Raw genomic sequence first — 13,886 nt, forward strand, 5'->3', positions numbered from 1 at the left:
TGCGGGTTGGATGTGGCAGCAAAGTTGCAGCCGAAATCTTTGATTTGGTGTGCTGGTTTTCTGCAGGCCAAGTTGAACTGTGAGCTAATATGGAACATCTAACATCACTTGAGCATGACTTACAGGAATGAAACCACAAGGTCCATGGTTGCACAAACCTTTTTGACCACAAGTTGCATCTGCATCTCTGGAATGTATCAGGAGCGGCACTGGAGGGAGGTGAGTGGCTATGCTTGAAATAAGGAGGTTTAATTTTAATTTACTGCAAACTGATACCAACCAAGAGTGGCTTTAGAAAATCTCCTATGGCCCTTAATCATCAATCATGTATCATGGTTAGGGATAGCAGATTTGGGTCTGCAAAAATCCAAGCAACAGGCAGCAGCAGCAATGATGTCACCCCCAAAAAAGTCTTGGCTCCCATCTACGATCATCGGGCTTTCTGCAGACTTTCTCTGGTAGCTAAAGTCATTGCAGGTCTTCTGACATCTTTGCAATCTTGGTTCAATTTAGTTAGATGTGAAAATCACCGGATCTCTTAGACCTTGGAATGTTGCAGCTGAATAGTAAGATTCTTAGGTAAAAGGTAAAGGTTCCCCTTGCACATATGTGCTAGTTGTTCCCGACTCTAGGGGGCAATGCTAATTTCTGTTTCAAAGCTGAAGAGCCAGCGCTGTCCGAAGACGTCTCCATAGTCATGTGGCCGGTATGACTCAATGCCTGAGGAGCATGGAACGCTGTTCCCTTCCCACCAAAGGTGGTCCCTATTTTTCTACTTGCATTTGTTACGTGCTTTCGAATTGCTAGGTTGGCAGAAGCTGGGACAAGTAACGGAAGCTCCCCCCATTACGCTGCACTAGGGATTCGAACCACTAAACTGCCGACCTTTTGACCGACAAACTCAGCATCTTAGCCACTGTGTCCCCTACTCTACTCTAATTCTAACATTCTAACGCATCTGGAAATCACTGTTTGACTTTTACACACCCGAACTAAACACTATTTGCATTCCATTCATTTTTAAGTGAATTCGGAAGTCCGGGTCTCTTTATATCCAGATCCATATAACGTACGAGAGAAGTTTTAAATCCCCTTCAAACATACTCAAAGGAATTCTAAATGCCAAGGATTTGCTGCTTGTCTTTTAACATACACAAAACACTGTTACAGTACACAGTGTCAAAAAAAAAATCACAACAATCTAAAGGAAATGGTTATATGGTTATACCCTCTGGAACGAGCTCCCTCTGGGGCTTCGTCAACTCCCCGATCTCAGGTCTTTCCGCCGCGAGCTGAAGACGTTGCTGTTTTGAAGAGCAGGACTAGCTTGAACGTAGTTTTAAATTGGGGTTTTTAAATCAGGGGTTTAAATGGGTTTTAAATTTGTATTTAAAAGTTTTAAAGCATCAGCTGAATTTAATTGTCTATTCTTTTTGCTGTTTTATATGTATTATATGTTTTCTGTTGTTTTATTGGCTGTGAACCGCCCTAAGTCCTTCGGGAGATGGGCGGTATACAAATATAATAAATAATAAATAATAAAATAAATAATATGAAGATCTGCCTTTCTCCCACTGTGTTTCCATGAGCCACTGGATTAAGCATGGTGGGAAAAGAGGTACCCCGTTTTTAAACAGGGCCATCTGGTAGGACCTAGGAAATAGGCCGCCTTTATAGTTAATGTCTACTTTTGAATGCCACGCTGGCATTCTGTTCATCCTTGAAGATTTGGATACTTCTCCCAAGCATGAAGTCTGTATGTTGGGTAAGCCTGTCATTTTTTGACACGACTATGGTTATGTGGTGGGAGTTGGGTTGCCCTTGGTTGCCAGGGTGCTATTCTTTGGTTGTTGTTACTGTTGTTATATTTCTTCTGTTGCTTTGTGATCCTAGGTTTGCCAAGTTGTGATTGCAGAATGCCATATAAATTATCGTATTCAATTTACCATCATTCATTTAGCCACTGTTTGAAGTTACAACGGGACTGGGGAAAAAAATGACTTATAACCGGTCCTCATACTTGCGACTGTTGCAGCATCTCCATGGTCACGTGATCAAAACTTGGGCCCTTGACGGCTGGCCAGACTAGTTGCAGTGTCTTAGGGTCATGTGATTGCCAATTGGGATATATCTAGCCAGCTTGTGACAAGCAAAATCAATGATGGAGACCAAATTTTGGTTTAAAGTGCCACACGATCCAGTTTAAGGACTGCAGTGATTCACTTTAACAACCATGGCCAAAACGGTTATAAAATCAAGTGCAGGTCACTTAACAACTGCCCTGTTTTAGCTATAGAGCGAAGGTGGCACAGTGGTTAGAATGCAGTATTGAATATAGAATAGAATAGAATAGAATTTATTTTTTTTATTGGCCAAGTGTGATTGGACACACAAGGAATTTGTCTTGGTGCATATGCTCTCAGTGTACATAAAAGAAAAGATACGTTCATCAAGGTACAACATTTACAACACAAATGATGGTCAATATATCAATATAAATCATAAGGATTGCCAGCAACAAAGTTACAGTCATACAGTCATAAGTGGAAAGAGATTAGTGATGGGAACGATGAGAAGATTAATAGTAGTGCAGATTTAGTAAATAGTTTGACAGTGTTGAGGGAATTATGGTATTTGTTTAGCAAAGTGATGGCGTTTGGGAAAAAACTGTTCTTGTGTCTAGTTGTTCTGGTGTGCAGTGCTCTATAACGTCATTTTGAGGGTAGGAGTTGAAACAGTTTATGTCCTGGATGTGAGGGATCTGTAAATATTTTCACGGCCCTCTTCTTGATTTGTGCAGTATACAGGTCCTCAATGACTCACATTGCCAGGAGTTCAATACCTTTAATCCTGACCGGCTAAAAGTTGACTCAGCCTTGAGTCCTTCGGAGGTTGCTTAAATGAGGACTTAAAATGTTGGGAGGGCGATACACTGACTCTAAACCGCTTAGAGAGGGCTGTAAAACACTGTGAAGCGCTATACAGTAGTGGCCAAAATTGTGAAAACCTTTTGGGAAAAGTGTATTTTCTAAAGCTAGCTAATAACACCACTTTTTTGTTTTGAGTAGTACCCTAAAATTATATATCAATGGAAAGATAATTGAATCAAGAATGTAATGCAATAACTTTTATGAAGGATTTGCTATTAGAATAGCAGTTACAGTTTAAAAAAGAAAGGTGAAACACAGAAAAAAAACGAGATATACAAAAATTATCACCATAGAAAAAACAAGTTATACAAAAATTATCACATCAATTAATAGTTGGGTAACCTTCAGCATGAATTATGGCCTTACAACATCTTCCCATGGAGTGAACCAAGACTTTTAGTTCTGCAGCTGTTATCATGTGAAACCAAGATTGAATGATTGCTTCTATTAACTGGGTTTTATTGCTGGGTCGCTTCTAACAAGTTTCTTTAGTCGGCTCCATAGATTTTCAATTAGGTTAAGGTCTGGGCTATTCCCAGGCCATTCCAGCAGTGGAATAGGATTATCCTGAAATTCCAAAAAAAATAAAAATAAATGGTGTTATCAGGCATCCAACCTCAAAAATCCACTTTCCCCAAAAGGTTTCCACAATTTTGGCTACTACTGTATAAGTCTAAGTGCTATTGCTACATAAATTCTGGTGTCAATAGTCATGTACCAAGCACTGCAATAAATAAACTTAAGACTATTTATGTAATTTTTTTCTGGGGAGGGATTTAACTTTGCATCACATAGCGATAGTAATAGCACTTAGACTTATATACCGCTTCATAGTGCTTTTACAGCCCTCTCTAAGCAGTTTACAGAGTCAGCCTATTGCCCCCAACAATCTGGGTTCTCATTTTATCCACCTCGGAAGGAGGGAAGACTGAGTCAACTTGGAGCCTGGTGAGATTCGAACTGCCAAATCGCTGGCAGCTGGTGATCAGCAGAAGTAGCCTGCAGTACTGCACTCTAACCACTGCGCCATCACAGCTCATTTCACCGTATCGAGTCCGATTTGACTTGGTCTTTGTGCATGACGAGAACCCAGTCATTGCTGGACAGAGTTAGTGTACAAGTAGTTCTTGACTATAATTGAGACCAAAATCTACGTTGCTAAGTGAGACATTTGTTAAGTGATTTTTGCTCCATTTCTTTCTTGCCACAGTTGTTAAGTGAATCATTGCAGTTTTTAAGTTAGTGACCCGTGACCCCAGGACACTACAACCATCCTAAATATGAGTCAGTGCCAAACATCTGATTTTTGATCACGTGACCAGGGGGTGAAATGCTCCTGGATCGGACCGGATTGTGTGATCCGGTAGCGATCGTGGACGGTAGTTCAGCGATCCGGTAGCAATGGCAGAGCAAAACTCCGTGTACCCGCCTGGGTGTCATTACTTCCTGTTTTAACCAGGAAGTAATGTTTTTTAACCTTCTGTGCATGCGCAGGAGGTTTTGTGCATGCACAGATCTGTGTGTGCATGTGATGTTCATGCGCGGCGCATGCACTTCCGAACCGGTAAGGATTTCACCCCTGCACATGATGCAGGGGTTGTAAGTGTGAAAAATGACCATAAGTCACGTTTTTCAGTATTATTTTAACTTTGAACAGTCACTAAATGAACAGTTGTACGTCAAGGACTACCTGTATTGGGGGGAAAACTATGTCATTGTAGTTTTTGAAAAAGAAAAACCCATACAGAATTATGAGACTGAAGTGCCACGTGTTACAAATACTTCGACTTAAAGAGAAGTTTTGATGGAATTGCAACAATGCGGTAGCCTTTATTCAAATGCATTTTATTTATTTTTTGCAACAACATGCCCAAGTTTTAAACGTTTTGCTCTGTGCTTAGATACAGGGTATTGGGTTTTTGTTTTTTTGCTTTTTGTTTTGCATTTCTCTCACAGTTTCGGTCCCACTCCTGGAAAAAAAAATGGGATACATTTTGGAGCATCAAAAAAAACATATCCAGGTTTTTTTCCAATTACTCTTGAAACAGACGGACAAGACAATTCAGCAAATAAAAGAGGAGGCGTTAGAAGAATCTTTGGAGGAATTGTTTACTGCAGAGGAAGAAGGTGGAAGCTTAAAACAGTTAAGAACAAGAAATACATTTCTAGGATACATAAACATGAATGACTAGTAATTATTCAAAATAAAAAGACAGGGACCTAAAAATGAAGGATGTTAAATAAATTAAAGCCCTATACAGTACAGAAAGCAAAAGAGAAAAAGAAAAAGAAAAAAAAATTAAGCAAAAGGAAATGTAGGGAATTGTTCCCAACCAAAATACTGTTAATTGATGGGGGAAATAAATAGTTTTCCCAACACATTTAATTCGGAGTGTTTCGGATTTACAATTGTAGGATTCTTCTGGCATAGAATTGCCCTTCTTCTCTATTAACTAAAGCTTTGTTCTTTTGTCATCAAGACGGTTTTATACAAAAATCTTACTAGAGAACAGAGAACCTGATATGGATTTTTTTTTTTTTAAAAAAGTCAACTTTAGACCCAGACAAGAAAAAAAATGTACATTTCTCCCTCTTTCTTCTTCTTCTTCTTTTTTTTAGACAACAGTGTATATAAACAACATTGTGCTCGTTTTCCACATCTGTTTTGGTTGCTTGACGTTTTGAGCAAAAAGACATTTTAAGGCTGAAAGAGGCAACCAAATGAAGCATTCTGGAAGGCAAATTAGTCAACAAGGAGGACTATGGATACACACTCGCATACACCACACACACACACACACACACACACACACACACTCCTGCAGATGGGAGGGGAAAACGTAGGTGAACCATTTATACCAACTTGCATTTAATTGCCACCGGAACTGCCCAAGCGACTAAATTTGAGCAGTGAAAAGTACCTTGTGTAGATATTTCTGAGTTTCCTTTCTCCTTTATTAATGTATTTGGTCCGTTTATCAGTCAACAACAACAACAAAAAAAAAAAAGAATACTTATTTCAAGTTGTCAGAACCAGGCAAGTCCTAATATTTAGCCCCAGGAATTATTATTTTTTATTTTCCCCTGAAAGGCAAAGTTTGATCACAGTTTCTGTTCAGAAAAAAAGCTGGAAAGGTCCTCGTAAGAAAACGATGAATTTCTAAAATATACCCTTGTGTGGTCATCTTAAAAAAATCAACTATCAAAAACATTTTCCCCAAAGGAAAAAATAAATTAGGGTAAATTTTTAAAAATGCAATACAGTGTCTTTAGTTTTTTGTTTTTTTTCCTAAATGTCCCCCTTTCCCAGGATATTAAGCTGTCCTCAAGGAACCATTAGCCACTGTGTTCTTCCCAAAATTTGGTTCGTGTTTTTGAAGCCACAGTTCAGCTAGTTGCTGCGTAGAACCGTACGTCGATGCTTTGGAACCCAAGCACATTTTATATTGTTTTGGATCAAGGTTAGGGTCACAAAAAACTGGGTGATGTACATGGACTACGCCAACTTCTTGGCTCCTGAACGTCTTGAGACCAGCTTGAATCACCTTGTTGAACAAATCTACATCCTCAAGACCCCAGCCCTGAATAGAAACATCAAACCCCCCTGCCCGAATTAAATCCTCCTTGTAGATGCAAGCTATTCCAAAACCGTAGTTCCTCCAGAAACCAGTTTTTTGTGTGAAAGCATAGTGATTCTCGCTCGGAACTTTCCCGCTGTAGACAATCTTTGGATCGTACTGGCTAAAGATGATTGGAAAATAAATCTGTTGCCCTATAATCGTGTTGGCTCGACACCGTTGGAGGAACTCTGCAGTAAAAACCAAGTCAACGTCACAAAAGAAGAGCAGAGACCTATTGTTAAACTGAGAAGATCCTACTTCGAGGGCCAGAGCTCGGGAAAAATCTCCAGAAACGGGTAAAATCTGCATGTCAGCCTTGGGGTACTTCATACGATACTCTCTCATCAGTTCCACTTGACGCGCCTTATCGGGATTTGAGTTGGAGTTGAACAGCAAGACGACCAACTTAACGTTCTGGTTAGGGATAAGGCAAGTCTTTTCAAAGTTGGCCATGAAGTGCACGAACATATCGAAGCGTCCAGAGAGAGGAATTAAGATGTTGATCTTTTGGTCTTTGGATTCCGTCTTCTCGGATTTGGACTTGCTCAGCTGGAATGGGACGAACATCTTAAGAGAATTGGAGAGAAAAGACAAGGATCCTGAATCCTGGTTGATTTTACTGGCCAGGTCTTTGGCATCCGTTTCATCGTGTTCCATAAACTGGACTTTGCTGAAGGTCTGTTGCAGGTAAGCGTGTCGCCGAACAGGGACGGTCATTTTCTTACCCTTGTGCTTTTTGTACAAAAGTAGCAAGTCGAGGACGTACTCAGCCCCGTACATGGGATTCACTCTTCGATAGCCATACTGTATCTCCTTAAAGTCGATGATCCGTCCCCTAGTCTTGGCGTTTGCGTTGATCATCTCCATGACTTGCATCACGACATCGTCCAAGGCCTGACGCTGAGAGGAGTCCATGCCACGGCGAGGTGGTTGCCCATCTACCATGGAGTACAGGTACTTCCCTGTCAGGAATTCCCACTCCAGCACCTCCTCGCGCTGTTGTGGTTGGAATCGCATGAAGGAAGGCGCGATTCCCAGCTGTAGGTCCTCTCGACGGACTTCGGTATTGCTGTATTTGCTCATGAGGACAATCTCTCGGTGCAGCTGAATGGTCCGGTATCGCAGCTCTGCTATTTTACGACTCAGCATGTAGCTGTGAAGCCGGTACTGGTAAGGTGGACTTTTGTTCGGGTGCAAAGTGATGGCACGGTGGATCTTGCTGTTGTGGAGGTCTCTGATGTAACCTTTTTTGTTCTGCTCGTAGTTTTCGTAGAAGAGCTGCTGCATCTAAGGAAGAAGAGAAAGGGAGGGGAAGAGTATCATTAGAGGGTCCATCTGCCTTGCATGTGGCTTAGACAAACGGAAGGGCTTTGGGGGATAAACAGCTCTCTTAGACCCAAGTTTAGTTAAACCAGCAGCTTCCCTAAGGAATTAAGGGAGTTAAAAGTCTTAGACTGGGAGGGGAAGAAGAAAAATAAACAAAACTGAACATCTACCATAAGGCTACAAATCAAGCTGGCCTGTTCTAGCAACAGTATTTCCCTTGAATGGCATAAAAGGTTTATTGTGATGTGAAAAGATTTCTGATGAACGGAAGGAAGAAAAGAAGGAAGGAAGGAAGGAAGAGGAAGGAAGAAGGAAGGAAGGAAGGAAGGGGGAGGGAGGAGATTATAATGAGAGTGAGGGAGGGTCTGAGGGAAGTCCTGCCTTAGCTCTTGAAGGGAGGGATGGAGGAGGGAGGGGGAGGAAGGAAAGACAGACAGAGGGGGGGTGATAACTGGGAGGGAGGGAGGGAGAAAGGAAGGGAGGGAGGAGATTATAATGAGAGTGAGGGAGGATCTGAGGGAAGTCCTGCCTCAGCCCTTGAAGGGAGGGAGGGGGGAGGGAGGGGGAAGGAAAGACAGAGAGAGGGGGGCAATAACAGGGAGGGAGGGAGGAAGGACATTATAATGAGAGTGAGGGCGGGTCTGAGGGAAGTCATGCCTCAGCCCTTGAAGGGAGGGAAGGGGGAGGGAGGGGGAAGGAAGGACAGAGAGAGGAGGGTAGTAACAGGGAGGGAGGGAGGGAGGGAGGGAGGGAGGGAGGAAGGAAGGAAGGAAGGAAGGAAGGAAGGAAGGAAGGAAGGAAGGAAGGAAGAGCAGAACAAGCAAAGCAAATCTTTACTGCATTTAGAGATTTCAAGAAGATAAAGACAGAAAATTCAAAATGTGTTTGAACACAAACACCCACCCACCAAGCCACTACCACCTTCTCATCACTGTGATCCATTTCCCCCCCACCTTTGGTACAGTACATAAAACTATATAGGAAACCTCCTAAACTATTGATTCTTTTTTGGCCAATTATTCATTTTTTTTCTTAAAATGCACAAGCTGCCCTTCGAAACCAAATTTCCCCAAGGAGGCTTACAACCTATTAAAATTGCACAATAAAAACTGAACAATAATTCAAATACCAACAAAGCCAACACATCAAAATAGGGAACTGACTCAAATGAGAAAAAGAAGCAAGAACCGCAGACGGAGGAATAATAAATTATTTCACTACAGCATTAAAATTATGTAAAATTAAAAGAGTTAAAAAGTAAGGGTACAGCCAGACTGCTGTAGTAGTTAAGGTACCAGGTTAAAACCGGGGTACTGTGAGTTCTAATCCAATTTTAGGTGCCAAGCCAGCTGGTTGACCTTGGGCCAGTCAATCTCTGAGACCCTAGGAAGGAGGCAATGACAAACCATTTTTGAAATCTTGCCAGGAAAACCACAGAAACTTGTCTAGGCAGTTGCCAGGAGTCAACACTGACTCAAAGGAGGTCATAAAAATTAAGAGAACGCTTTAGGTATATAATGTAATCAAACCGATTGGTACTCTCAAAAGTTCTTCACCAAAATAAGGTGACTTATCAGTAGGATAATTCTCTGAAAACACAACAGAATACAAACAGGAATCAATACTGACTTGTAGATACAGACACACACAAAAAAAGGAATCAGGAAGTAACTAGATTGAATAATAATTGTCATGATTCCCTAAGTGGAAATAAATGATGGAACCTGGCCATGCTATTTCAATTTTCATTGTATGTTTTTCTATTTTACAAGTCAGCGCTACTGTTGTTTGCATTTTGACCATACTGCCTCCTCCTAATCATAATCATAACAATCAGGTTTTTGAAATATTTCATATATTTGGGCATTTTAAAGAGTTAGTTTTGGGCTTGAATATATATATAGAGAAAGGCTTTTAAGAAGAGACTGGACAGCCATTTGTCTGGAAAGATATAGGGTCTTCTTCTTGTGCAGGGGATTGGACCAGTGGTGAAATCCAAATTTTTTACTACCGGTTCTGTGGGTGTGGCTTGGTGGGCGTGGTGTGGCTTGGTGGGTGTGGCAGGGGAAGGATACTGCAAAATCAACATTCCCACCCCACTCTGGGGCCAGACAGAGGTGGCATTTGCCGGTTCTCCAAGCTACTCAAAATTTCTGCTACCTGTTTTCCAGAACCTGTCAGAACCTGCTGGATTTCACCCCTGGGTTGAACCACAAGACCTCCAAGGTCCCTTCCAACCTATTGGGGTCAACCTGTTTTCCAAAGCACTAGGAGGCAAGACAAGGGACAATGGATGGAAACCAAACAAGGAGAGCAGGGGTTTGACTAGAAGACCTCCAAAGTACCTTCCAATTCTCTTCTGAAATTTTCTGACAGAGAGAACAATTACTGAATGGAACAGCTTGCCTCCAGATATCATATGTGCTCTATCGCTGTAGGTTTTTAAGAAGAGATGGACAGTTATTTGTCTGGAATGGTGTAGGAGGGCCTAGAAGACCTTTAAGGTCCCTTCCAGCTCTGTTATCCTGTTATTCTGTAGTTTTGATTTTAATTCGAGCAGGGTGGAGAGGAAGAGAAACGGCTTGAGAAGGTCTCACATACCAATGCAAGCTTGAATTCCTGGACTCTTGGGTTCTATTGAATGACATCTCAGGTAACAGCTGGTATCAGGAAACCGCAAGGGGAAACACAGGTATCTTAAAGCCATGAATGATTGATGGATGGAGAGAAAATAAGGGGCTCAAATTCAGACAGCGGCCATCAATATTTAAGCTTAAAAAATTCACACACCGCTAAACCCCAGTGGGCCTATTCTACCAAACAGGGAATGCTGATGCGCTAAATATAATAGGAATTTGGGCTGATGCTCCCAGAAATAAGCTACAGCCATGGCGCATCCTTAGTGAAACATGGCATGGAAAGAGTTGACATCAATAGCTTTCTCTTTGAAAAATAGCCGTAGAAGAATCCTCTCTTCTAGGAAACTATAATAAGGATAACACATATTTAATTTTACATATCCTAAGAGCAGCCAGGATTGTACATGCACAATACTTGAAAAATCCAGAAACCCCTATAAAGGTAAAGGTAAAGGTTCCCCTCGCACATACATGCTAGTCGTTGCCGACTCTAGGGGGCGGTGCTCATCTCCGTTTCAAAGCCGAAGAGCCAGCACTGTCCAAAGACGTCTCCGTGGTCATGTGGCCGGCATGATCAATGCCAAAGGCACACGGAACGCTGTTCCCTTCCCACCAAAGGTGGTCCCTATTTTTTCTACTTGCATTTTTACATGCTTTCGAAACTGCTAGGTTGGCAGAAGCTGGGACAAATAACAGGAGCTCACCCCGTTACACGGCAACACTAGGGATTCGAACCGCTGAACTGCCAACCTTTCGATCGACAAGCTCAACGTCCTAGCCCCTGAGCCACCGCGTCCCTATAAGAAACCCCTATAGATGATGCTATAATAAAAAAAAATTGGGACTGTGCAGAAATGGGTAGGTTAACCCAAAAAATCAAAGGAAAAGATGATTCGGAATATTTTATAACATGGGAACTATTCTACAAATGGTTAATTGACAGATACTGAGCTTAGAGGAGTGGATTTATGTGAAATATGGACTACAGGAAAAATAAAAACTGATGAGTAAATATTTTGATGGTTATATAATCGATGCTATAATGGAAGATAGTATACTTTTCAATAACGATTAATATTATCCCATATATGTTTATGTATAAATAGTGGTAGGATTCAAATAATTTCACAATTGGTTCTCTGCCCTAATGATTTCTTCCAACAACCAGTTCACCAAATTGCTCAGAAAGTTGACAACCGGTTCTCCCGAAGTGGTGCGAACTGGCTGAATCCCACCACTGTGTATATATGATTATAATGATTATGATAATGTTTATATGTTAACACTTCGGATACCTAGAAAACACGCTGTTCAACATAGAAATGGAATATGAAACAATAAAAAACATTTAACATAAAAACATTTTCCTGGACGGTTAATATCTGTTATTCTGGTAGAATCATCATGAAGGCAGATTTTAATTTAAACAAGCTGCTAAGACTCCAAGCGCCCATCTGTTATCAACTTGAATCAATCCAATAACTGATATGTCAGCTGAGATGGAACGCAAAATAGGAGGCAGGCAGGTAAAAGAAGCTCATGGTTTATTCGTTAAAAAAGAAAGAGGATAGCTGAAAACAAGGTATCTTATCACCTACCTCTTTCCTTTGGAAAAACGGTGCCTTGGTACTCAAACTGTTTTGAAACTCACCTGCAGGTAATCCTCAGCTTACAACCACAATTGAGCCCAATTTTTTTGTTGTTGTTGCTGAGCGAGACATTTGTTAAGTGAATTTTGGTTCATTTTACAGTCTTGCTTGCCACAGTTGTTAAGTGACTCCAGCTTCCCCACTGACTTTGCTGGTCAGACGGTCGCAAAAGGGGATCCCATGGGGATGCTGCAACGGTCGTAAGTCACAAGACACTTTTTTCAGTGCTGTTGTTAACTTTGAACTGTCACTAAAGGAACAGTTGTCAGTCGAGGGCTACCTGCAGGGGTGAAATGCTCCCAGTTTGGACCGGATCAGCCGATCCGGAAGTGATGGCGGTGGGTAGTTTGGAGAACCAGTAGCAATAATTGGGCCGTGGTAGCTCAGGCTGTAAGAAGCCTGTTATTAAAACACAGCAGCCTGCAATTACTGCAGGTTCGAGTCCCACCAGGTCCAAGGTTGACTCAGCCTCCCATCCTTTATAAGGTAGGTAAAATGAGGACCCAGATTGTTGGGGGGGGCAATAAGTTGACTTTGTAAATATACAAATAGAATGAGACTATTGCCTTATACATTGTAAGCCGCCCTGAGTCTTCGTAGAAGGGCGGGATATAAATGTAAATAAAAAATAATAATAATAATTCCTCCCCCACCCACCCATGCTCAGCTGAGCCACATGATCGTCAGAGCCTTTTTTTTAACTTTTAAAAGCATTATTTCTACAACCTCTTCGGCCGAAGAGGTTGTAAAAAAATGCTTTTAAAAGGCTCTGACAATCCCAGCTGAGTTGCCTGATCGTCAGAGCCTTTCTTTTTTACTTTTAAAAGCATTTTTTCTACAACCTCTTCAGCTGAAGAGGTTGTTAAAAAATTGCCTTTAAAAGTAAAAAAAAAGATAGTGCAGCACAGCTGATCATCCCACCCACCCCCACGCGCGCTATTCTACCTTTTTTTTAATTTGCATTTATATCCCACCCTTCTCCGAAGACTCAGGGCGGCTTACACTATGTTAGCAATAGTCTTCATCCTATTTGTATATTTATATACAAAGTCAACTTTATTGCCCCCAACAATCTGGGTCCTCGTTTTACCTACCTTATAAAGGATGGAAGGCTGAGTCAACCTTGGGCCTGGTGGGACTTGAACCTGCAGTAATTGCAAGCAGACTGTCTTAGCAGTCTGAGCCACAGAGGCCCCTACTACTTACCACATGCCTCCTTTTGGCATGCACTGCAAGCGCGCACCTCACATTTGGTGCGTGGTGCGCAGCCAGCAAACCGGTAGTAAACCAGTTCAGATTTCACCACTGGCTACCTGTAATTTGGTACTCAATGCATTTTTACATTAAAAAAATCTGTCCCAGTACTCGTTGTTTGTTTGGTACTTGACGTACAAACTAGAACTTGTCAGAGTCGGCTGCCTTTTGACTCGTTACATTATTGTTTATGGGAAAAATTTGTTTGGCACTCAGCATTTTGGGTATTCCTGGCACTACCCAGAACCAATTAACATTGAGTACCGAGGTACTATGTATTCCTATTTACTAATCTGTTCCAAAAATAGTCCAAAGTTTGTGTGAGTTTTTTTTTTAAAAGGAGTTGTCTTGATTTCATGGATCTCACAAGCTTTGTTTTTATTCAGGGTAGACTATTAAAGTACAATTAAAGGGAACATTTGGACAGGAATGGAATGGGGTGAGGTCAGTCTTAAAGTTTTGGGGGTT

The 13,886-nt window shown here is 41.5% G+C and overlaps 1 protein-coding gene across 1 annotated transcript in view; it reads right to left on the minus strand.

Annotated features, from left to right (window-relative positions):
• Positions 1 to 2,325: 2,325 nt before the first annotated feature.
• Positions 2,326 to 13,886, minus strand: part of CHSY1 (chondroitin sulfate synthase 1) — a 125,238-nt gene continuing 113,677 nt past the window's right edge. The window contains exon 3 of the mRNA XM_058156175.1: positions 2,326 to 7,837. Coding sequence (XP_058012158.1) covers positions 6,245 to 7,837 — 1,593 coding nt within the window. The 3' untranslated portion in view covers positions 2,326 to 6,244. The remainder of the gene's footprint in view (positions 7,838 to 13,886) is intronic.

Source organism: Ahaetulla prasina, chromosome 13 (assembly GCF_028640845.1).
Source record: "Ahaetulla prasina isolate Xishuangbanna chromosome 13, ASM2864084v1, whole genome shotgun sequence".
In the NCBI taxonomy this organism is placed as follows: Eukaryota; Metazoa; Chordata; class Lepidosauria; order Squamata; family Colubridae; genus Ahaetulla; species Ahaetulla prasina.